The 25,203-nt window shown below is 44.1% G+C and overlaps 1 protein-coding gene across 1 annotated transcript in view; it reads right to left on the bottom strand.

The window, feature by feature from the left end:
- The window catches only part of ABTB3 (ankyrin repeat and BTB domain containing 3), a 162,629-nt gene that overhangs the window by 52,395 nt on the left and 85,031 nt on the right, over window positions 1-25,203 (bottom strand). Inside the window, exons 2-3 of the mRNA XM_058805264.1 lie at window positions 17,363-17,512; window positions 3,985-4,189 (exon numbers count right to left, since the gene is read on the bottom strand). Coding sequence (XP_058661247.1) covers window positions 3,985-4,189; window positions 17,363-17,512 — 355 coding nt within the window. The remainder of the gene's footprint in view (window positions 1-3,984; window positions 4,190-17,362; window positions 17,513-25,203) is intronic.

Here is a 25,203-nt window from a genome sequence, read left to right as displayed (position 1 = left end):
ATTAATTAGCCAGCTACACCAATAGCTACTCAAAGCAAGAAACAAAATTGAGGTAGCCCAAACTCTTTCCATTAATAATGAATGACCACAGTCTACAATTTGCAGGTGTATACATGTGCAGGGAACATATATCTTTTTCTCTGTGTGTCCATGTGAGCGTGCAAGGCAGGCAGAAAGATGAAAAGTAAGCAATAACAGCCCATGGGAGTTTCCTAAGGGACTGCTCCCCACAGAGGGAAAAATAGTTAAGGTAAAGTGAAAAGAAGGTTAGAACCAGACACATATCTATCAACTCAATTAAGACTGGAGGAGAAAAGCTAACAGCTGCCAGGGGTACAATGCTCCTCCAAGGTGGAGCAGCAGAGGAAGCACTGGAGAAGGGACTTGGCTGCCCGTGAGCAGAATTAATGGGTGGTTCTGGACTGGCTGAAATGCTGAGCCACAGCTTCTCAATGAGCTGTTAATGGGGAACACGGCAAGTTAGGAAGTAATGAGGACTTTGTCAATACAGCTGTGGATAAAAGGGGGTAAGAAACCACTTAAAGAAAAACAACATCACACAAATCTGCAACTACAGATTCTGCACTTCCCGGTGCTTAAGAAATTACTTGCAATAATTTTGGAAGCATTATAGGGGCTGACAAGCCAAACATAACCACGGGACAGATCTTTTTCTTAAGCTAGAAGCTGCAAGAAAGAAATCTTAACAACGGTTAAGATCATCTACCCTCATCTACAGTTCTTTTTGGTTGTGTTGGTTTTTTTTTTAATTCCCAGGAAAGCAAAAGAATCACAAACCTAAATAATCCGCAGCATCCTGCAGGTGGAAGCACTGGAGGAGCACTGCTTTTGTAGGCAACACCCAGCACAAGATAAATGGCTCCAGCACATCCCAGCTGGGTGCAATAGGGAAAGGGGACCCCACAAAGAGGTCCACCCTCTCCCTGTACCTCCATGCCTGACAAAATAACCTTTTACATGGTATCCAGGGTCAGCAGAACTGGCTGCCAAAAAACCAGAGAGTCTCAGCCAAAGTGGCCAGATTGAAGGAATATGAGTTTGGGGTAGGAGGGGATCACACATCTATCTTATGGTTGGATTTGTCAGAATTTAGGAAGTGGGGAATATTTTCCAGGTTTTCTAAGCAATTCTGGCCACTCTCCACTCCTCCTCCTCCCATGAAAGCAGTTTCCCCTCCCCCAAAAAGAGTTTCACTATATAATAATTTTTCCCTTTTATTTTCTGTAAAGATAAACACAATTAAAAATATACTGCATTCTCATTTCTTTAATTCCATGAAGAGCAAACACAGAGAAATGCTCCCTAGAAATGAAGTGCCGGATTTACTCAAAGGTAAAAATACCTTTTTATGTGTCCCCCAAGGCTCTGAGGGAGGTACTGCTTTCTGAGCTGGAAAGTGCTAAGCCAGGCAGCAATGCCACCATACTGGATTCCCCTCTCATATCCAGCCTCTGCACAGGAGGACATGTACAGCCTTTGCAGCTCAGCCTGATTCAGAGCCAAAATCCAGGTGGGCTGGAGATGAGTAAGAAGAACAGGATGGTTTCACGGTGCCATCAAGCCTTGAAAGTGCTGTGAGAATTCTTTGGCTGCATCACACAATCCTCTCTAGCCTGGGCTTGCACTGTCAGGGAGGAGGGGGCCAAGACAGTAGCCAGGTTGGCTTCACAGAGAGCCAAAGAGAACCCCTCTTTCATGAAAATACTGCCTCTACAGCCAGATCCACACTGTCCTGGCTTCTCTGCACCAGCAGGGACACAGAGAAGCCAAGGACGGGAAAGATGCCTGGACCTTCTTGCTTCCTTCTGGGCTTCTTACAAAATACAAGCAATTGCTGCAGCTGGAGAGCAAATACAGCAACAGATATGTCACAAATCTTGCAAATATTTTGCACGTAAAAGTGTCATGTTTAATAAACCCATTTCCCTGCAACTCACAAAAATCCCATCATGGAAACTGAAACCATCAGAGATACGTCATGGACCACAAAGCATGACTGCCTGTAAAAAAACAAAATATGGGAAATGGGTAGGAAGGCTCCTCAGAGCACTACTGATAAGTCAGCCTCACTGTTCTCCTTCCCGAGCAGCACAGGGTGGTTCCATCCAGCTGGTGAAACTCCAGAGCTCAGCCCCATGGGAAAGGCCAGGCACCATTCCCACTCCGGCACTAAGTGCTAATGCATGTTGGATTGGGCAGCAGGAGATGAAGCTGCTCCTTGCCGAGGTGACCACAGGCTCTTGGCAATAACACGGAGTACTCGCTCCGGCCTCGCCGCACGCCACACTCAGCCACTGCCCTGCCAAGTGACGGCGCCCTGCCAGAGCAGGCTTCAAAATAAAGGAAGAACAATTGCCTTAAACAATCAGCATTTCTAGGGCTCTAATGAAGAGGACATGTATTAAGGCAACCTCAGAGAAAGGAAAACATATTACAACAAATGCTGAGAGTGATTTTCCAAATATTCCTGCCCTTTTTCACAGCAGTCTGAAGAAATCTTACAAAACCAGAGGCTTAGCTTTATTCACCCCTCTATTTCCTCTGGTTCCAGTAGCATTATTCCCACAGATGAGAACTACAGATCAGGTGGAGTATATTATAATTTTCAAAAAAAATTTCCTGCACATGAGTTAGGCCTTCTAAAAGAGCAAGACTGGATGACAATTAATGAAATAAATATCAATTTAAAAAATAGAGAAAATTCTGTATTCTTGTCATTTCCCTTCTTGTTTTTTTCATACTTTGGAAATAACAGAACAAAAAGTGACAACATGCTCACAGAGCGACCCAAACTTGAAAAGAAACAAAATGCCATCCAAAGGCAAATGGCAAAATTCCCAGTAACATCATTAATGCCAGAATTTCATTTTGTATGCTCTTCTGCAACTAATAAAAAAGTATTTCAATTAAAATATCATATTATATACCATTTACAAGTACACACACAATGACACCCTCAAATGCTGCTTTTGAGATACAGACTTCATCCTGCAACAATAGCCAAGCCCCATATGTGCAGATCAGAGTTTGGCTCACATGTATACTGCCATACATACTCTGGATGTAAATGTGGAGCCCAGTCTGACAAACCAGCTTTGCATTTGCATCACCACAATACCCATCCTAAAAATTCATATCCAGCATCAAACCAGCCACTCCTCTCATCTCTGTACTGAGGCTGCCTGGTTTAGGGCTGGTGAGAGTGTGGCATGGAAGCAGCAGTGTGCCCTAGCACACAGCTGGAGACATGTTTTAAAAGAGGGTTTGCTGGGCTTTTCTTGGGAGAGGGATTTATTTTCTTGGTCAGCAATCTGCCACCTGGGCTGGCCACCCTGCCAGCTTCAGAGGCGTTTCCTTCTCACCTTACATCAGACCCTGAGTCGGGACAGGGCCAGAGGCACAGCTCCCTGGCCCATCCCTGGAGCAGGGACAAGAGCAGCACAGCTGGCACTTGCCACATCCCTGGCCAGGGCAGCCCCAAGGTCACTCCTGTGCCCCGTTACTCAGTGCGGCAGGAGCCCAGCATCTTTAATGACTTCTCCTTTCTACACACACTGCTCTATTCATTTTCCACTTCCCCTCACAGCTGTTGAGCCCTATTAACACGCAGGGGAAAAAAAAACACATTTAAACCCAAACCTGCTAGGCCAGAAATAGAAGTTCTCATTTTCTTTTCCAAAACACAGAATAGCTGAGCAACAACGAAAGGAAAAGGAAATCTCTCCCAAGCACATCTGGAACCAATTTGCTGTCTGTAGCCACTGGGTGTCACTTTTGATATATATTGGTTCAGCCACGCAGCACTTCAGGGAGAGAAGCGGATTTCAGGGAGGTGATCCCAAAGTGAAGCTGACTGCTCCACAGCCTCTTGCATGCAGGCTGTAATTAGCAATTAGCCAGCCAGGCTGATTTATTAACAAAACATCCTCACCACGACACCAAGCACCATGCAGAGGCTCTTACCTCTCAGTCTGCAGCGTGACTTTCGAGGGCTCCACATTGGGGTTTTCCCACTCCATCTGTGGACAGTGCATGAAGTAGCAAAGGGTGTACAGGGCCTCTGGCTCCCAGTAGAAGGATCCCTGCTTCTGGTGCATGGGTGTCCCATTCCCGTGCTGCTTGGCATTGAGGGGCTGCAGGTGGTGCATTGCTCGAGACACCAGGTCACCTGGAAAAAAGCAAGAGCCAGGTGAATGCCAGGCTGTTCAGCTGCCTCTCCTGAGCTGCAAACTGAAAGGCAGGCTGGGGTGGTCTTCCCTTCCATTTAACCTCACATATGCAAACAGCAGAGGGTAGGACAGGATTCTGGGCATTATTCATCACCAGGCTGAACTTTTCCTGGTGGTTTATGTGGTGTGGTGTGACATACCCAGGCTGCAGACAAGCCCACAAAAGCCTGCAGGAGATGTGCTTTTGCAAAGATGGTGGTGTGGGCAACATCAGGCTGGCCCATCTCAGCACCACGAGAGCTGGCATGCTGAGCCAGGATCACAGTTACCTACTCAGCAGCCTTTGGAGGATGCCAAAACCCCAGAGCCCCAGAAAATGACCATGCAGTGTGCCACCAGAAGCTGCATGCTCCTGGTCAGAGGGGCAGTGAAATCCAGCCTCCTGGAATGAGGAAGGAGGCAGTCAGATAACACACAAAGCACAGCAGGAGGATATGAATGAGCATGTGGGTGAAGAAAAAAAGGGGGGGAATATTGCTAGAAGATAATATAAAGAATGTGCAACCAAAATTAATTTTTTTAAGTCCAGGCTAGGCCTGGAAAACTTCACGTTAGCAAAACCTACGAAGTAGGCTCACCTGGCCCCCCAGGTTTCCAGAGCACAGAGGAGGACAAAGAGGAAGATTCTCATCATCCCCCTACACCAATTTAGTTTGGGGCACTCCCTCACAAAGCAGATATAGGAATCTAGCCACAACATGTGGAATGGGATGAGCAAAGCCAGCAAGTGAGATTACCAGGCAAATACATGGGCAAGCATCAGTGCAGTCTCTTAGCACAACACTGATTGTAACTAATTAACTAAAGCACCTCTCTCCGAGGCAGTGAATTTTATGTCTAGTGACCATTCTATCAAAGGCAGGGAAACAACTGTGGTTTAAACTGCCTTTTTTTCACATGTTCAAATCACTCTGAGAGTGCTTTTGGGGGAAATAAGGATCTCGAACCAAATCAGTTGGTTTGTTTAAAATTAAAATCTGACCAAGAGCCCTTTGGGTCATTCTTAAGCTATACAAAAGCAAGTGATGAGAAAAAGAGGACATAATTTTCCACTGTTAAGAAGTCACACACTTTCTCTTACTTGTTTTTCCCAAGTGACCACTAAGCACAAATTTGGAAGAAAAAGTTTAAGATGTACACCAAGGTAGGAGCAAAAACCAATTGTGGGGGGATAAATAATGAACTCCTGGGCAAACTTAAAGCAGAACCGTGTGCATGGCTGAACTACAGGTTTTTGCAAAGTCCCATCCCTTTGAACACCTCTCTCCAGCCTGACTCACACAGAAAATGCTGCTGCTGCAGTGATAATGTGAACCGGGGAGAACAGAAATGTCTCACTTAAAAATCTCAGCCCAATCCTCCAAAAACATAGCCTTAAAACCAGGAGAAGAAAACTACTGACATGAGGAAACTACACAGTCCATGATTTCAGGGTTTTGACACATATTTTTTGCTTCACTCTGCAATATTTTTCTGATTCAAAGCTTTCATTTAAAAATAGCTTCTGTCTTTTCCCTCTGCCAGGAAATTGCCATGATAGGACCAATCTTGCAGCCTTGCATGCTCATAATTTCCAAGAGAAAATATGCATGTGGAAAGAATGCAGGATCAGGTCTGCAGAAGAAACAGATGTGCCTCTGAGATGACGCCCCAGACCTGCACAAGGCTCTCTGCAGACAACCAGAAGCAGCAGGAAACTATGGGATCTCCTTCCCTCAGCTCACTCTAGTCACAGCAAATGTGCACTGCCCAAGTCTAGCACAGGCCAATTCAACTGCTAGCAGCCTTGTTGATATTAAATTTCCCCCTTTTTCTCCAGAAGGCAAAAAAATTGCATAGAAATGCTGGCTGCAACATGCAGCTTTAACAATAATAGCAAAGGCAGAGAAAAAGGGAGACGCACACTAAATTCAGCCTTTCAAACCCAAGCCATTACAGCACTGAAGAATGTGGGTAAAGTTTAGCACATAGCCAGTTCCATTTCAGTGGATTGAGACAGCAGGCTCTAGAGAATGCCTCTGACTTCTGTCATGAATGATGAATAAAAATTAGGATGAAATTTCGGCCCAGATTCTGGCAGCAGCATTACTTCATCCCACTCCTCCCTGAGCGCTGGAGTGATGTGACCTCAGTGACATGCCCAGGACCAGAAGAAGCTGCACAGTGAATAAGAAGGGAAAGCAGCAAGAATGATGTGAGCAGGACAGGCAGCCTTGCTGATGCAAGGCTGGAGGAACTCATGTCTTGCTGAAAGGTGAAGCTCCAATCCATATCAATATGACATATCATAAAAGGAGTTCATCCTTTTATTCTGTATTTCCTCTAGCACCTCCTAAAAAATCCAAACCAATTCATACCATTAAAGCTGAATTAATGCTTTTTATATTTAAGTCTCACTTAATTACATTATACCAAGAACGGATGGCTTAGATCTTTCTTTTGCTGTTGCTATGCGTTCTCTGGTCACATTTGAAATAATTTCCACATTAACAATTATTGTAAGATTTCTTTACCAATAAGTTGACTGACTTCTTCAGGTCAACTCAAAGCCTAAATAATCAATACCTGTAAAACACTGAGCTTCACAGAGAACAGTAAGCAAGCATACAAAGCCCCATTATCCTGGTACCCGCTGGGCAGAGCTGTAGAGGAAGGACAGGAATCACTGCTCTGTTCCATTCCACAGCAGAGCCTCGAACAATCCGATACATGCCCTAGTGCCCTTTGCCTCCTTCAGCCGCATCCAGTTACAGCAACAATTCTCCAGGGCAGAGACCGTGCCTTAGCACATCTATTCTCCAGGATCAGGGCCAGGAAGGCACAGGGAAGCTGACAGGCACACGCACACACTGCACACCAGCACTTAGGCAAACTCTGTAAAATGTAGCACAGTGCAACATCTGGTTCTAGGTGTGCGTGTGTGTGTTGTCTTGAACCCCTACCAGGTTTTGCTCCTTCTCTTGTTCCTTGTTAATATGCTTTTGCTTCTCCATTTCCTTCCTAAGAATGTACCAAGAGTTGAAACTCTCTTTGATTCCAAGGCACCCCAAAGCCCACAGATGTGAAATCAGCTTCATGATGGGACTCACTGGTCTGCTCTCCAGCAATCAGCCAACTCCAGCCTCATCTGGGAAACCCAAACTACACATGATCTCCTTGCCAGCTGTAAAAGCTGTGCTACATCTGAACAATGAGGGCAACCTCGAATTTATGGCCAAGCACAGAAAGACAAGTTCTCTTCACAAGTCTCTGCTATCCCTTCATCAGTGTCAGCCACCTCTGCTGTTCAGGGCTGTGCTCAGCACAGAAAGGCTCTGCAAGGGCAGGTTACCTGCTCACAACACTGCTGGCTTTTCTGCTATTTTTTTGGCCCTGAAAATATGCCTCAGCTGTATCAGCTGAACACATCTGAAAGGCCAATAAATTCCTCAGTGCACCATTTCCAGAAAGAATACATCTAAAATAAAATTCCCAGCAGTCGCATTGACTCAGTGACTCCATGAATGAGGCTCCTGATGGCTGTGGCATCAGGACCAAAGGGACTTGGCAAAGGGATCCCTGCCTTGCTCTCCACTGAGCAAATTCTCACCCTCTACCACCACCTGAAGAACAGAGTGGGGAGATGATCTGCCTGACAAGAGAGCTTGCCAAGTTTATTTTGTTTTAAAATTAAACTCAATGAAAACTTCTGTAATTTATGCATCATAAGCCAAGTGAGCCAACGCACAAACTGCTTTGCAGGCACAGCCAGGGAGATGAAAACATCACATTGTGCAGTGTAAACATAAGAAAAAAGAAAAAGAACAGCGAAGCAGGGGGACATTTCAGGACATTTTTGTTGCCAAAGCTCAGAAGCCACAACTACAGGACAGGCTCCCAAAGGGCAGCAAAGGCAGCAGCAAGCCCCAGGCTGACATTGCCTCACAGCCCTGATTCCAGATGGGGAAGGGCTCCAGGAGTGTGGATCCACACTGGATCTCATCAGCCCAGAGGAGAAAGGCTGTGCCTCGCACACCAGCTACCAAAAACCCAGGAAAACACCTCTGTACCACAGTGTGTGCAGAACTGCCACTGCAGCTGCCAGCATTTCCCCCTGCCTGTAACCGAAGCGGGGCTCGCCCACTGCTGCTGCTCTCAGTTCAGCACGGTCGGTGAATGCAAGGTCCACATACATTTGATTTAAAGATTGAAAATATTATGTAATGTGCATGTTGTGACATGGGCCTGGTTTAAGGCAACACTGAATAGTTAGGGAACAGCTTCACTGAGTTCAAACCACAGATATGATGTGACAGGCAAAGTAAAGCTAAAGCTGCTCCCATCTGCATGGGGGTGCAATACAACATAAAACAACAACATACAGCATGCAAGTGGACAGCTTCAGTCTAAGTCCTCTCTGCAGTGATGCAGTGACCAGTGAAGTTTTTTTTTTTTAAACTTTGTTTGGCTTCAGTAAAAGCTATTATCACTGCTTTTACTATGTTAAGGCCTGGTGTTCAAAGAATAACACATCTGTTTCCAATTTTGTACTGGAGAGGCGGGGCAGAGGAAGGCAAAAAAGAAGGAAGACAAAGAAAATGACAGATGCCCAATGCCCATGTCTGAGAAGCTTCCTGTGGGATTTTCCAATCTATCATGATGAACCTGATGATGCTATGCTATCCCACCTGCTTAGGAGCAGCCTAACTTTTTTCAGACTCAACAACTGCCATTCAGCTGACAGAATGCCTGCAGAGCCACAGCCCTGACATGAATGACACGGACAGATCCTTACGCAGCCCCTCCTTATGACACCTACCTCATGTTTTTCTTGTTCCGAAAGCATGTCCTAAAACTACCAGAACAACTTAGCAATGATGTCTTTGTACACTGAAATGAGCCACACAGTTCTTTGACCTGTGTCTTTCCTTCAAAACCCAGGGAAGAGAGAGAAGCATCTGTTCCCACTGCAGCTGTCTTCCCACCTGGTGCCCTGCTGTGGCACTGGGAGAAGCAGCAGGAGACCATGTTTTTAGCAAGACAGCATTGTGCAGGCAGTACCCATCAGTTTGATAACGCTGGTCTGGTCATCCTTCCAGCTGTCCTTGACTCCTGCGTGTGTAGTCTGCATTTGGGAATCATGCCTTGCAGTGGGGCATGTTCACCGCAGCAGCGTTACTGCCTCGCTGTGCTTCCTGGGTGAATATTTCCTCCTGCAAAGAGCAGGCCATAGCCACAGGCAAGAGTTGTGTCTGCCTTTCAGGGCCCTTAACAACCTCCTGTGTCCTGTCCAGACCATGAAAAGAAGGAGTATGCCTCAGGAAGCTGCATTCTAGATGCCAACTTCATGTCATGGTCAGTAGATTCCCCCCTTACAAACATGTGAGCCAGGTGCAAAACTAATTTTCTTGACCTAGATTCATTTCACACTTCAATACAAAAGTCTTGGATCTATGGTTTTGCTCACAACCAGCTCTGGGCAGACTGTATTGGAAACATGAATTTATAATTCTGACAATAAACCATGGTCTATTTAATCAGACTGCTAGCTGGTAGCCACAGCCATTCTGCATCCTTCCCAGAGTGTAGCTAAGTCTCTGCCCTCTGGTTTCTGCACCGAAGGGGTACACTGGTGCACACACCTGTCAGCACACCACTGCAGGTGAATATGAGCAGCTGAGCTGTGCCAGGTCACCCTCAGCCACCCAAGCCATCCCTCCACTCTCAATTCCAGCTGCACTGTTCCTCCACGATCCTCTCTCTCCAGTGGTACATCAATCTCCAGGTTTCAAAAGTCAGCTGAGCCAAAACTACTCAAGCAAAACCTGTCCTCAAATGATTTTTTGTGAGGTTTTCTATTGTTAACTGAACACTACTCATCTATACCAGGAAAGGCGTGTGCACAGAGATAGGGTGGCTGCACGCTACAAAGTGTGCAGAATGTATTTCACAGTGTGCATGCTCCTAGCACAAAGTATCTTCAAACATAAAAAGTTGTTCTTGGCACACTGTACGTTCCAGATTTTATTCCAGCTGCCTCAGGCTGTGGGTGTGCTTGGGGTGCCATAACCCACAGTCAGTGGGACATCCAATGTGCAACAAATTCATCGTTGAGCTCACCTTGCAGAAACTTCCCCAATTCTGTCATCTCTGCTGTCCCACGCTGTGCCCCTATCTACTACCACAGGCAACCTTTTCTTCTCTTAAAAGCCATTCATCTCTTCCACACAAGACCAAAAGAAGGAACTGTGGCCTCAGACTCAGAATTGAGAAGACAAGACCAGGATGCAAGCAGCCCATTTTCTGGCAGTTACTTCTCTGTGGCCTCCCACAGATCATTTAATCTTTTTATCTTCACTTACCCCACCACCACAAGAACCTTCTGTTTATATTACAGAGTAAGTGTTTGCATGCAATTTAGCATTTGCAAAGCCTTTGAAGACTGATAAATTAGGATTGGATACATCCCATTAAAAAGCCACAATAATAATTAAACCCTCTCAAGTTCACATACCTATTATAACAACATTTACACGTTTGGACTCTCCAATCTGACATGGCAAGCTTGATGTTTGTGTCTGATTCCCTTTAAGCCACATCAACTTCAAATAAAACAAGCTTTGACTCAGATGAGCTATTTATGTGCCAACCTAATGCAGAGCCTGCACTCTGCAGAACACCACTGCTTTATGGACCATCATTCCTGGATTTTCTTTGGCCCATGTCCTTAGACAAAATTTGAGAGCCCCAATGGCTGAGCAGGCCAGCTAGGAGTGCTCACCCTGACCTGACGAACTGCCTGTGCTCTGCACAGCAGGGACGAGGAGGACAGCAGAGAAAGGAAAATGCCATTTGAATCCCAAGTGTGCTGTGATGCAGGGGTTCAGAGGGAACAGGAGTCTGTACCTCAAATGTGGTGTATAATGGGGAGTTCTGCAGGAGTTCACATTGGTGTACATTGGTGTTCACACTGGTGTACTGGGGAAGGCAGGTGGAGGTTGGAGCTCCAGCCTTCCCCAGCCACCACAGCGATGCCTTTTGCCACTAAGCAGCAAACCTGAGAGGGCTTAAACACAAGAGGTGGAAGCCCTGGAGGAACAAAACCACCCTGGGCTTGTCCCCAGGAAAGGCAATAGTGGCTGAGTCTCACCCATGGAGCTCAGGATCCAGAGCTCATCCCAGAGGAGCTCAGGATCCAGACAAGCAACAAGACAATCTGCCCTTGCTACCCAAGACAGAAATCCACTCCCTTGGTCAACAGGGAAGTCAAAGTAGGGTGTAACGTGGTATTTTCAAATTATTCTCTCTCACATTTCATCTCACCTAATAAATAAATGTATTGTTTTATGGCTGATGACAGTGGGTATCAGGGGGAAGAGAAGAAAAGCAAGATGTTGTTTGGGACTATTAAGCAACCCACAACCCCTCCTGTACACAGATGCAGACAGTGAATGCAGGCTGTAGTCCCTCACTCAGAGAGGGCAGCAAGGAGAAGGGGGTAGCAGCTAGGGAAGCGTGCAACCAGGCAGCCCTTACAGAGCCAAGAAAATACCTGCCATTTAACCACTGAAGCACTGCATTCATCTGCTTTCTTTTCTCTGCTGAGGGGGGACTTTCTCTGTTGAGGAACATCTCAACAACTTCTAACTTTTACACACAGACTGGATGATGTGTGGATATCAGCAAGGAGGAGTTGCTAATTAGACACCCAGAAAAAGGGTGAGTGAGGACCTAGAGACCTTGGGCAATAACCCAGCAGAGGGCCCTTGAAAACCGGGAAAAGCATCACTGTATCTGGAGAAGTGATACACAGGCTGTCAGTCTATGGCCAAACACAGTACTGAAGGGAGCACTTCCATCTGAATGGCAGGTTTGGGCTAGTACCTCTGCTTAGCTCAGCACTGTGCTCCATGAACCAAATCATTCACAGGGAATAAGCTTGGTCTTACTCTACAAATGCTGCTTAGTCTGAGAAGTACATCTGACAAATAGGGCTTTTGTTCTGGCAGTAAATTAGCAGACATTCCTGTGACAACACCCCTTCAGATGCCACCCTTCCAGCAAGCACCTTTACCCTGGCATTTGCTTCTAAGCCTAGGTTTAACCTCTTCTTTGGAGCACATGAATCCATTTGTATGACTCCTGCAGTGCTCCCTCCTGTTGGCTGCAGAGGATTGAGACTAGATGAAAAGGCAAGGGAGGGGATGCAGACTTTCATCATCTCCTCAGCTGAGGCTGCGAGGAGAAATGAAAACCAGTATCAGTATGTGCAATCACATTCTTACTTACACTTGAGCAGTAACCCTTCCTTTCATCCCTAAAAGGGTGTCAAGATCCCCTGTGAGGCTTATATTTTGGAAATATATACATTCAGCACTGTGGATGCAAAAAGATGATGCTGGGTAATGAAAAAAGGGGATAGAGGGTGGCATTTTTCCAATGACAAAAAGGAAAACCTTGCTGAGACCTGAGTGGTGACAGGAAGGAAATTCCTGAACATCACATGTAGGGACTGCTCGAAGTTAAACACCATTCAAAAGCAAAAAACCTCTGATACTAGCAGTGTTAAATCATATCTTCAGATTATCACAGTTTAAAATGAAAATGATTATTCATTGTGGTTAACACTTAGAGTGATACCAGCACCAGTCACTGAGGTTTGCACAAGTCTGTGTGGCAAACTTCTCACCCAGGAAAGCCATAGGAGACTGGCCATCTTTGCACCCAAAACAAGCCCCTGACAGTTTTTGGCTCTAACCTGAAGACATACACTAAGAGATGTTTTGGATGACACCCTAAGCCACGGTTTATCTCCCCGTGCTGCTTGAGACACACAGCCATCTGCAGCCTTACAAACACACGTCAGCACAGGGTGGTTGTCCCACGTCAGACACTAACACCTTGACAGTCTTTACCCCAAGGTAGTGAAGGACAAGTATTTCTTGGGGCCAGGATTGGTGCCCAATGCACTTTCAGGCTCTGCTCTGCATTCTCACCAGCTGCGTGAACACTCAAGAGCAAGAGGGTCCTCCTTCACCCTAAAAACAGCAATGACCTTCAGTTATGAGCCTCATTTCTTCTGCATTTGGTCTCCAAGCCAGCAGCAGTATTTTTAGATTGGATGATGAATAGATGTCTTGGAGCATTATAAAGTCAAATATAACATAAATTTTTGTGGATTGCAAACATGCATATAAAGAAGTTAGGAAAAATATTCAAAGGTCAAAATGCGGTATCATGGGATTTCTCCACAGCAAAAGCTCTCCCTAATGTTCCTGTCTTTTTACTACTCAGTCTACTTATTTTTTTTTACATCTGAAAGGGAAGAAATGAAAGAGATGTACTAGAAATCTAGGAAAATCCCAAAAACTTTCTGAAAAAAACCCAAACAGATCTACTCCTTTTCTCTGCTAGGTCAGGTCTAGAAATACAGGAATCTTCAAGGAAAAAAAAAAGGGGGGGAATAAAAAGAAAAACAAAAGTCCTGTGAAATGTTTTCTCTAAGATTCAACAGTGAAATACTGTCAGGCTACTGTTTAAAATCCTATTATTTTTTGCTGTGCTTCAGTTCTTCCCAATGTTGTCTATATAATAAGCATTTCAAATGAAATTACGTTATTTTAAAACACACCGTAGTAGGCAATTACAATTGCTGAATACTAAATGCCAATATAATATAGACCAGATTTATAGTTGTTCCTTAACTTTCTGCCATGTTCATTATATTTTAATGAATAAGGTTTCACATTAATTTTTTTAAGCCTTTGCCTTGGAATCATGCATTACTGCTGTAATTGTGGTGCAGAATTAGGTGTCTATTTACATTCTCCTCCTAAGTCCTGGAGACAAAACCTCCCTTTTTTTTCCCCCCTAAGTCAGCAACATCACCTCTTGTTCCTATTTCCTGGAGAGAGCCCCATGGCCAGTGGCACTGCCACTGCCAGCCAGGCCATGTCCCAGTGATGACCAATGCCTGCTGCCTGCTGAGCCTGGAGATGAGAGCAGAAGCACCAGGTGAGCAGGATTTGGCAGGACCAGGGCAGCTTCCATGAGTCCAGATGCACCTGTCTGACTAGAACAACTCTTCAATGGCAGCATCACCAGATGGTGCTGCCCTCCCCATCTGGTTGTATCTGCCATCCCACCTTTCCCCAGTTTTCTCCTACCTTCTGTCACACCCAGGGAGACCCAGCTTACCTGAATGGTCTTTTCTAATACACTGACAATACATGAAAAAACAAAGGGTGCAGACACACAAGGACCATCGTGGGTAGGGCAAGGTAAAGGTAGCATATGATACAAGGCTTTTTAACCCTGTGAATCTCTTCTTCACCTAGGACAGACTGTAAAGAAATTAGAAGATGTGAGCAGAAATACAGGTGCTGGGCAGAACACAGGTCTCATTTGCAAGCTGTTGTCTTCCATGGGACAGATTTGATTCCCTGGTCTCAAAGCCTCCAGCAGCTCAGCAGCTGGTCACGTTGCTCCATGCAAGGATGCTGGGTATAACTGAGAGCAAGGGAAGCCCTTCCTCTGCACACAGACACTTGTTAATTCCAGTTATTCTGTGTACTTACAATACTTTAATTATTCATGTCAATAAACTATAGGAAATCTCATTCAATTAGAATTGCTTTTTTAAATATTTTTTTCCTGAGATAAAATTAAATTGCTTTATTACAAGATTAGTCTTGCCCTTGTTTTTGTGCTCTTTTGAAGTGAACAGAAATGAAATCCTGGCTCCTGGGATATTGCAAGCTGGTGGGAAAATGCAGACACGTGCCTGGGGACTACTTCCTCTGCTGGTCCACAAGCCGAGTTTCTGTCCTTGTCATCCACTTCTGGTTGCCATCTCCTCCTCCCTCCTCATGATCTTCTTCTCAAGTGCTATTCTCTTAATTCCCTCCTATCCAGAGAGTCTCCCTCATCACCTGTATTCACTCCCTCAAAAGCAGGCACTTTTCCCTATTCAATCCTTCCCTCATATCTCACTTTCTCCATGGCACTCTTGCCATATCCACAATGTCCATCCCCCTCACACCACCAGGGCAATAATAAATCCTCCTTTGCCTTCTGCCTTCATGCTTTTATGATCCCCAGGTACTCTTGCCATCTCCTCTCCACTGCTCTGCACTTTTGCCCCATGCTGTGGTTCTCCACCCACCTCCATGGCAGAGGTTTTGCTGTGACCTCTGGCTCACTGCTGATGCCAGAGACAGACACACAAGCACTGAACAAAGAGCAAACCTACTTGTATCCCCCCACTGCTCCATTCTCCTCCCACTTCATGATTTTTCCTCCAAACTCACGAGCATTTTGCCCACCGACATGCTGCAACTCCTTCCACATTTCACAGCTCAGTTTTGAACTCTGCACCGGCACTGCTCCACAGCAGAGATTTCCACCCAACTGAGCATATCAAGCCTTGCAAGCTTTGCCAGCTACTGCTCCTCCCACTGCTGCTTCCCTGACATGCATCTGCTTGCAGCAGCCAGGGAGGATCCCTCGAGCGGGCCACAGGGCTTTTTGGAGGGCTACCAGCCTGCTGGATGTGCCAACCTCTCTGACAGCGGCATCCAACTCCCACTGGAGCGCTCTGTTCTTCCACCTGGCCACCCTGAAGGGTGTTTTGCCTCTGTTTCCAGTCAACAGATGTACCAACCAAGCATTTGAATCTAAGGTAGGACACTTAGAGGTGATAGAGTTCAAACTGTAATATGGGATGAGGTGCTCTATCTAAGAAGTCTGGCTTTTTGGGTTGAGTACAAAGGTCCAAAAAAATCCAGAATAAAAACCTCACCCATCATGAAATACCCACAAATTACTCATATATTAAACCCAACCATATGAACTGTAAGAAAGAGAGCTGTATTATGCATAATTTAGTTGGCACACAGACAGTACTGTTGTGGGTTTCGTGCACGTGAAATAAATGAGCATAAATTACTTCATTTGAATAACACCAAACACCTGATTCCAGAGACGGAGCAACACTTCACACTAAGGCTCTTGGTTTGTTGATGCTGCACCAGAGCAAATTAAAAGTAGCAAGCTGAAAACAGAAATTCACCCTGTGTCTTGTAGACAAACATCCTTGGTGCACCCACATCATGGCCCATGAAGAGGAGGAACTGAACCATGATGATAGGATGGAGCTACAGAGGAGACTCCCATTGATACAGGAAGTTTCAAAAAATGCACACACAATTCATCAATAAGAACAGCAGTAGGTTGGATAGGCTATATCTTCATGGATTTGAGTATTTTCAATTTCTCCCCAAAATTTCGTAACAGACCTCAGGAAAAGAATAGTTGATAGTATTTCTCACAAACATCAGGAAACAAAACCCACTTTTTTTGTCTGAATGATTGTTTTCCCACACATAGTTTCCTGTATCTAACTAGAGACCACAAACATGTGATTGGAATGCTTCTCTCTTAAGAAAAAAGAAGTTTAAATAAAGCACTTCTGGTAATTTTACCTCCATGTCACATAAGGATGCATATGACCTTTGCTTCCTACCATTTATTAGTGCCAAAAGCCAAGTTTTCAAATTTTGACAAGTATCACAGATTGCCGCATTTCTCAAAATGTTATTTGATTAATAGCAAACAATTATTCTTTCAGGAGTGAATTCCTCTGCTGCAGGTTAGAGTTGTAGGGCTGAAGAAGGAAAGGCAGGTAAAGGGATCTTCTCTAACAAAGAATGAAGTAGATCTGCCTTAAAGATGTGACAACATTTCCTTTACTTTTTGCAGCCTTCAGCTTTCTGCCTGCCCATCATAAAACAGACATTCCACTGAAATGAGACAGGATATCAATACAAGAGACACTTGCAAGGCTGAGAGGTACTCTCAAATACAACACAGGGAGGATGGAATAAAGCATCTTTCACCTTTAAAACTGAGAGCAATGTTTGCAAACAAGCCATAGGCATTGCTACGAGTCTGCACAACACTTCTTTCCTCCGATAGTTTCAGCTTCATGAACTAACAATGGAGAATGAACACATCTAGATCTGCCCAACATCATGCAGCCCCCTCATCTCTCCACAGCAGAACTGGGCAATGCACTTAGCTTTGCTTTACTTCAAGGAAAGAAATCCAAACACTTTCAACAGCCTGGTACTTACTGAGCTCAGCAATGCTCCCCACGCGTGTGGCAAGCAGAGACTGTTCGATGGTCCTCAGCTCTGACTGGCTGAACATCTGCACCTCCCCGGGCTTGTTTGACCTTTGCTGGTCCTTGTGAAGGTTCAAGCTGTCCGGCAGGCAGAGAACACCTACATTGGATAAAAAGAAAGGAGAAGCCCAATATAATTTCAGCTAGTATGGTAACTTGGCTGCCACCACCACATTGTTTTGGGGACATTCCAAGACACAGCCTGCATGTGCAGAGCTGGAAGACAACCAACATCTGTAACACAATGTCACCGATGATTCATGCAGAAGTGGCCCTTGTTAGCCCTTCTGAATATCTTCAAGCTGATTACGATGTCACCTCGGGATAATTCTTACAGAAAAACCTAGGAGGATTGCTCAAGGCGGAGTTCAAGAAAGTTTCAAAGAAGCCTCCAAGAAACTACTCTAAACCTACACAAAATTATTAGAAAATGGTACCTAATGGTATCTCAGAATTCCTAAAGATTTGCTTTCAAATTATATAGGAGACAGACAACACATTTACAGCTTTTTCCTGCAAAGGGATTTCACTGTCAATTGCCAAAGTAAGGGACAGCATCAAGATGCTGTAAGTGTCATTGATGGCTGATTGAATTTCTTTTGTAAATACAGCTTCCAGCAATTGAACTGCTTGGGCTCCAAAAGCCCATTATGCAGAAGCCCTTAGAGCAGTGAATTTTTATGGTGCAGGGCAAAAATAAAGCTACTGACATAAAATGATTTACATACACATTCATTCAGGCACAAAAGTCACTTTCTGCCACGACATGTAAACCCTCAGGAATAGATGGAGGGCATCTATTTATTCACCAAAATCATTGTCATGCTAAAAATCAGAATGTATTTACAAGAGCAAACACTGCATTACCAGCCTTGGGCAACAGCTGCATAGGTCCAGCTTGGAGAGCAGGCTCTCCTCCCTTCCCAGGCTCTGTGTACAGTCAGCTCTGGCTATGCTTTTCACAGCATCACCTTCCTAATCCCTCTGGGACATATACAGGTGGAGAGCCACTGGAGGCAGTGGAATTGTACCTCTTTATGATGATTAAATATAATCTCATCTCCAAATATTACCTTTGAAAACAAGCTAGAGTAGGAAATGTATTTTTTCCATTAGCTTTTACTACTCCTTTCTTTAAATACAGTGTAGGTTCTGCCCTTATGGGCCAAGCAGACTTTGCAAAACCCATTAAGGAAGAGGTACATATTTAATGTTTTTCTTCAAGGGAAGAATTTGCTTTGTTTCCGAGCTCAGTAAATATATGACACCCAACTGTAATGACCAATAATTCTGTCAGTAGATTGATAGAACTGTCAACGGTTGGACCACTGCAGGTTCAGGAAATGCACCTGAAAGGAAATGCTTCTCAGAGATCTTGTTAGCTTCACCAAACCACTTTGGATTCCCCTCCTCACATCTATCTCCTCCCTGCAACCAATTGAGTCAGCAAGTTATATTTGCAGCATGGACCTAAAAACATCCATCCTGGGAGGAGAGAGGTGACACAGGTTCAATGAGCCCATTCCAAAGAAAAAAGCAGGGGTATACCCTGGGAAAACCAAGACCAAAGGTCTTGTCCACCACCGCCTTGAGACAGCAGCCTAAACTAGGATCACCCTCTGCACACAGTGGAGATGGATGAGCAGGAACACGTAATTCCCAGCCCCTGGCCCTGGTCCAGGCTTGTAACAACGCCATGAATGTGTAGAAGGTCATGAGAGATTAACACAGCTCGTAAGAAAGTGCCCTGGAGAGAAAAGAGCAGGGCACCTGACACAGCACTGGGGAGGGAACAATTCAAAGCCAAGAGGTAAGGAAATAAAAGCAACAGCAGCTTATCAAACAAGCTCTTCCTATTTTCCTGCCATCACTCAGTGGCTGACTCTCATAAACACTTGGTGCACTGATCAACATTTATATTCCATGGATGTACAGAGCTTGGGAAGTACAACACCTGCATTTAAAATGCAGGCTCGCCTGCATATTTTAGTAAGTATTCTCTCTCATTTTTTTTAGATTCTTCTTTATCATTTTAATGGATAGAAATTAAGAACAAATTGGAAGAGTCTTCCCTGCAGAAAACAGATGTAAAAATGATCTAATAGTCTAAGAGATTTCTAAAAACAAGAAATAGAGCACAATCAGCTTTACGGCATCTTTAAAAAATGAATTGGATAATTTTTCTAGAAAAACACACCTTAAGTGCAGAGAAAAAAATACTGTTTTAAGATAACTATACAAATAAAATTCAAATGGTTTAAAACTATAATTATATACAGAAGATATTTCTCCAAGTGATTGATGCAGTGGGATATAAAAATTTAATTCTCTACTTTGCCTATGACTCTGTTCCCACAACTAGGCCTTTTCCTTACAAACAGCCCTAATGATTAATTACTCTTGTCTTTAGTGAGGGAAGCATATTCTTAGGCCTTTGGAGAGAAAAGCACCAATGAAATGCAAAATTAACAAATATAGGATGCGTCATGCCAAAGGGTTACACTTGGGCTGGAGATTAGCAGAGACACACAATAGGCAAACATCTGATTCTTATATCAAAACTATAATTGACCAGAGCGAGTGACCAGTGGGGTGATGGAAGATATGTTTGTAACTCATAATTTTGCCAGATCAAATCTGGTTTTCACAAGCATGGAGAAAATGAATTGTATGGCTTGGGCATGCAACTCAGCCAATCTTCTAGCTTCAACTGTTTCCCCAAAAAATATTAAAGCAAATAAAATGCTCTTTAGAATAAAAACTCCCTCTCTTTTTATCAGTGTCTGATGTAAAGCTCAAATTTTCTGATGTAAGGCAACAGCAAGGAAGAAGACAGCACTGAAGGGGAGGAGAAAAATACAAACACTTTGTGATTATAAAAATCTTTTTTTATAGGTAGAAAATGCTAAAAAGCCACCATCATCTTTCACTGGTTTGGCTACAGTTCAACTTCCTTATTTTCATTCTCTGCCAATTGGTACTATTCGCTTGCTTTTTCAGCCTTACTGTGTATTGAAGGTGAGGACCTCAAGTTTCCAAAGGCCTGGAAACCAGGAGTTTTTCTCCGTTCCTTTTCTGGCTGTCACTGCCAATACTATCTGTCATTCCACACTAAAGATTTCTGTGCAGTATCTTCAGATATGAACAGTGGTACCTGCCTTTTCTCTCAACTGGCACTGTTCAATGTCCTTCCTTTCTGCATGGTTACTCAAGCCTGTGCTCTTCTTTGCCCATGATTTTAGCTCTCTTCCTGCCCGTGATTCGCTGGAATGGCAGTGAAGCAGTCAGCAGCTGCCCGATGAATCCCGGGCCAGCCTCCATCGCGCATCCCTGTCCGCTCCGTGCCGCCCAGCAGTGCGCCAGCCAACAGCCCAGCTGCTAGAAGTGCTGCAGCAAGGCAGGACGGCCAAAGCACTTCGTGTATTTGGGTTTTTGTCACCTCTTTTGGTGCTTCCCCTTGTCTCTGTACCCTCCCTGGGGCATGGATCTGCCCAGGACTTGATTGCATGGACACATCCAGAATGGGCCGTACCCAACACTGCTGTATTCACTTTGCCCTGGGCCTCAAGAGTACCCTGCAATCTACAGGTGAAAGACTGAAGAGAAATCATACATTTTAAAATCAGCAGGATGCCAAAAAAATGACAGTGATAAGCTCCTAATGCTCCCCTCACCAAATCTCTAGAGAAAAAGCAACATCATAGAGAAAATCTGATGCACAATTAATACATTTCACATTTTCCTGCCTTCTGGGCCCAGCTAAAGCACAAGCCAGAGCTCAATCCCTAAGGACTTAAAAATCCCAAACCAAGTACTGCACAAAATGAAGGTGCCCAGACTTTTTATATAAAAGGAGCAGTTATTATAAACCTTCATGCAAACTCATCCAGAGATTGGGGCACCGGTTAATTCTTCCAGCTTCCCCATGCACATTCCCACCTCTTGGGCTTAGCTGATGCACCACCCTGCGCTGCAAAGCAAATTTTGACACAAAAATACATGCTTTCCTGCATACTTCTTTCAGAGCTTGCCACAGAGCTGACCAACACTGTCCTTGCAGCATTGAGTGCATCACACAAATATCCCAAACTCAGTGCCCAGCAGCAGTCCCAACAGAGCTCCTCAGTGTCTCCCCAGCAAAACAGCCTGAAGGACCTGAGAGCCAAGAGCAACCCCAACACAAGACACAGCAGCCATTGTGTGACCTCTTACAGCTTTTCAGAGCAGGAGAAATACAGGGATTGTAGACCACACTTCACCTAAATACAGAGAAGTCATTTAAAAAAACATTTTTAAAAATCTAAGCTCTACTTCTTAATTTAGACAGATACCTGCACTCGTATACCAGCTCTTGCCCAAACAATTCCTGAAGTGATGGCACCTATGGTGCCTAAACCTCAACTATTGCTGAATATATATATATATATATATATATATATATATATACACACACACACATAAAGGGATAGAACAAGGCAAGTAAGAAGTGTGCCCTGCCTATATTTATGGGTCTGCAATATCTAATGTCATCCAAATCTCAAATTCTTTGCCTCCTCCCTCTCCTCTTTAGTATTCAAATTCCATGCTCTAAACAACACAATTTTTCAAAGGCATTAAATTAATAAAAACGCCCACTGAACAATGTGATTCAAATTGACTTATGGCTGAGTAATCTAGCAGATACCTAATACAAATGTGTTTGCTTTCACTAAAAACGTAAGTGCTGTAAACACCAAAAATACTTTTTTCACATTACACCATTCATTCCTTTGGAAAGATTGCCAGACTTCTTTATACCAATTTAGAGTCTGAATAGAAACATGAATGCTTTGCTGCTCTCTTGTTATTTTTCTTTAAGTGCTACTAATTTCAAGAGAAAGTAATTCAAATAATCTTTTACCTCCCTCTTTATCTATTACATCTTAAGCAAATGTATATATCTGGAGAAGAGTTAATACTCCCACTGCAAGGAATAGCTGGATCCTACTAAGAGTTTATAGAATTTAAGTGTGCAGGATAGATATAAGGCAAATTGCTATATAAAATGAGTCTGAAAATGGTAGTTAACCCTGAGCTGTCCCCAATACGTGGTGTTGCATATTACATTGCTCAAGTAAATGCCAACCTTACCCAGGAGGACTACCTTCAGGAGTAGAAAATCCCCTCAGTCATCACAATTTATAAATTTTATTACATGGGAACACGGGACCAGAAAGTCTTTAAGACCACTCTTCTCTCATAATCATGAGAAGTTCAAGAGCTTGAATCAATAATAAAAAAAACCAACAACAACAAAAAAAACCAAACAAAAGAAAAAAACACAAAAAACCCCACCACAAACAAACAAACAAAAAAAAAAAAACACAAAAAACCCAAAACCAGAACAAAACGAAAAAAAAAAACACACAAGAAAACCACAAAAAAACCCCAAAAATACCCCACAAAAAACCCCACCACGACCAACAAAAAACAACCCCTTTTCTTCAACAAGCTCATGTACTAAAATACTTTTCAGCACCAGAGAGCATTCCTGACATCTATATAAAGGTGAATGGGAAAAAATAAAAGGGTCAAAGGTATTGCCAGCTGCCTTTACAACAGCAAAATACTTGGCTAGGTGCAAACCCCTCTTGGCTGGTATTCCAACATGCAGAACACTCTCCCAGCCCCACACCCTGCAGTCGTGGCAACCAGGAGGACATGAGGAGGGCACCAGCCAGGTGCTCAGCCATTGGGAGGGATGATATGGGATCAGCAGCACCCTGAGCTCAGCTCCCTCACACCAGGTGCACGGGAGCTGGTGAATGTAAAGTGACACAAACTACTACAGGCCAAGCTCACACCTGGAAAGAAACCCTATGGTCTCCATTGTTTTAAACAACCTGCACCATCATTCCCAGGCTCGGCCTGTCCACCTGATGGGCAAGGCTGATGGAAAACATTCTCCTTACAGAAATGAGAGCACGGGGAAAACTTGAAAGCGAATCATATCAGCCACTGCTTTCAGCTAACAGACATCCTGGAAACCATTCAAGGCAAGAAGAGCAAAGTGTCTTCTTTCCACACATTCCAATCCAGTTAAATAACAAGGAGTGGCTTTGCATGGAGAAAATGCAAAGCACTTGGGAAAGCTAGGTGGTGAGATCAAGTTTCCAGAACTGGAGTCTTACAGTAGGCAGAGCAGCCCAAATGAGGAAGGGTGGAGCAGGAACAGGAATCAGGAGACTAAAGGGACACTGCCTTTGTGTGTCTTTAACACCCCAACGACATGAAAAGGCATTACAAAGCTCTATACTTCACCTCAAGATGCTGGCATTATGCAGGTAAGGTAATATTCATATCTAATATACAGAGAAAGTGCAATGAAAGAAGAGAAAGTGAAGCATAGGAGAGTTTAGTAACTGATTCAAGGTGAAATAAAGTGTGTCAGAGAAAACCAGGAAAAGACCATAAGGCCTCTAGTTAACACACTTTAACCACAGGAGATCACTCAATCTCTCCTGGAAAAAACAGGAGAAGAGCAAATGAATAATGCTAAAAAACTACAGAACTGCGAGCCTAACTAAATCAACCAAAGCAGAGAGCACCTCTCTGTCAGATACCAGAGCAGATGCTACAGGAAGACAAGATAATAGAATTATATTACAAATTGCGATGGTGACATCCTTTCCTGTAACAAAGCTCCTTAGCAGAGCACATTCGACTTAACTGGGATGTCCTCCCTATTAGGATCCCTCTAAAGGCAATAGTTTTTGCCTAATGATAATGAGTGGCAATCACTGCTGCTTAAAATGGCATAGAAGTAACAACAATTCAAATAAATTAGGACATATTCTGCTAGCACCAAGCAGTTAAGTGGTGCACAACCAAGTGGAACGTGGGATGGATTTCATTGTTCAGGCTATATATTACAATACAAAGAAGAATCAGAAAATTAAATCCCCCTAAACATAGAAACTTAGCTCCCATATCACCAACTATAGCTCTAAATTTATTTTTATGAGGATATAGGGAAAAGAAAACCTTAAGTCTTGCCAAACTGAATTGCTAAACTTCAAAATTCTCAAAATCACCACAGAGAGAACTACAAAAGCAGTAAACATGGAGCAAGCCAGTCCGTGAGAGAAGTAATGGAGATCCATCTCCCCATGCGTATCCCCAAAGTCCCGGTTTCCTAAAGCAGTCTTTGTGGTACCGCTGAAGATGCTATTTTCCCATGTGCATCCAGAGGCTGGACAGACAACACGTGGGACGACAGCACAGTGAGGGGCAGCTGATGCCACAGTGAGGGCACTGATAGGCACCCTGTGCCTTCACCTACCTGTGATTTTCACTACTGCTCTCTCCCTGCTGGCCACAAAGGGGCATTTTATCAACTTTGGTACAGGAAAATTGCAAGCCAGCACTCTGCTCAGTCACGCTGTTCCACTGTCACAGTGACCATAAAAGCTCCAGTGAGAGTTGTGATTTTTTTGGCAGGGAGATGTTAGAGCTGACATAGTGCATTAATTTCATGTTGAGCACCCATCAGCTTGAGATTACCCTGATCTAAACTATGCTGCCCTAGAACTCATGATGTCTGGGGAAAAGGTTTTGTCTTTTTGATAGGAGACATTCAGATACCAAAAAAAGGGGGGAAAACAATTTAAAATGCCAGTACCATCTTCCTTCTTTGCTACATGCAAATAAATATAACACCTTCAGCCTTCAGTGTGGCGACCCAAGAACAAGCTGAGAGGTCATAGGAATCCTGACGGAAGAAAAGATCACAATGAATGTGTTGGCAGTACC

This window comes from Ammospiza caudacuta, chromosome 5 (genome assembly GCF_027887145.1).
Source record: "Ammospiza caudacuta isolate bAmmCau1 chromosome 5, bAmmCau1.pri, whole genome shotgun sequence".
Classification (NCBI taxonomy): domain Eukaryota; kingdom Metazoa; phylum Chordata; class Aves; order Passeriformes; family Passerellidae; genus Ammospiza; species Ammospiza caudacuta.
This window is presented reverse-complemented; position numbering and strand designations above follow the sequence as displayed.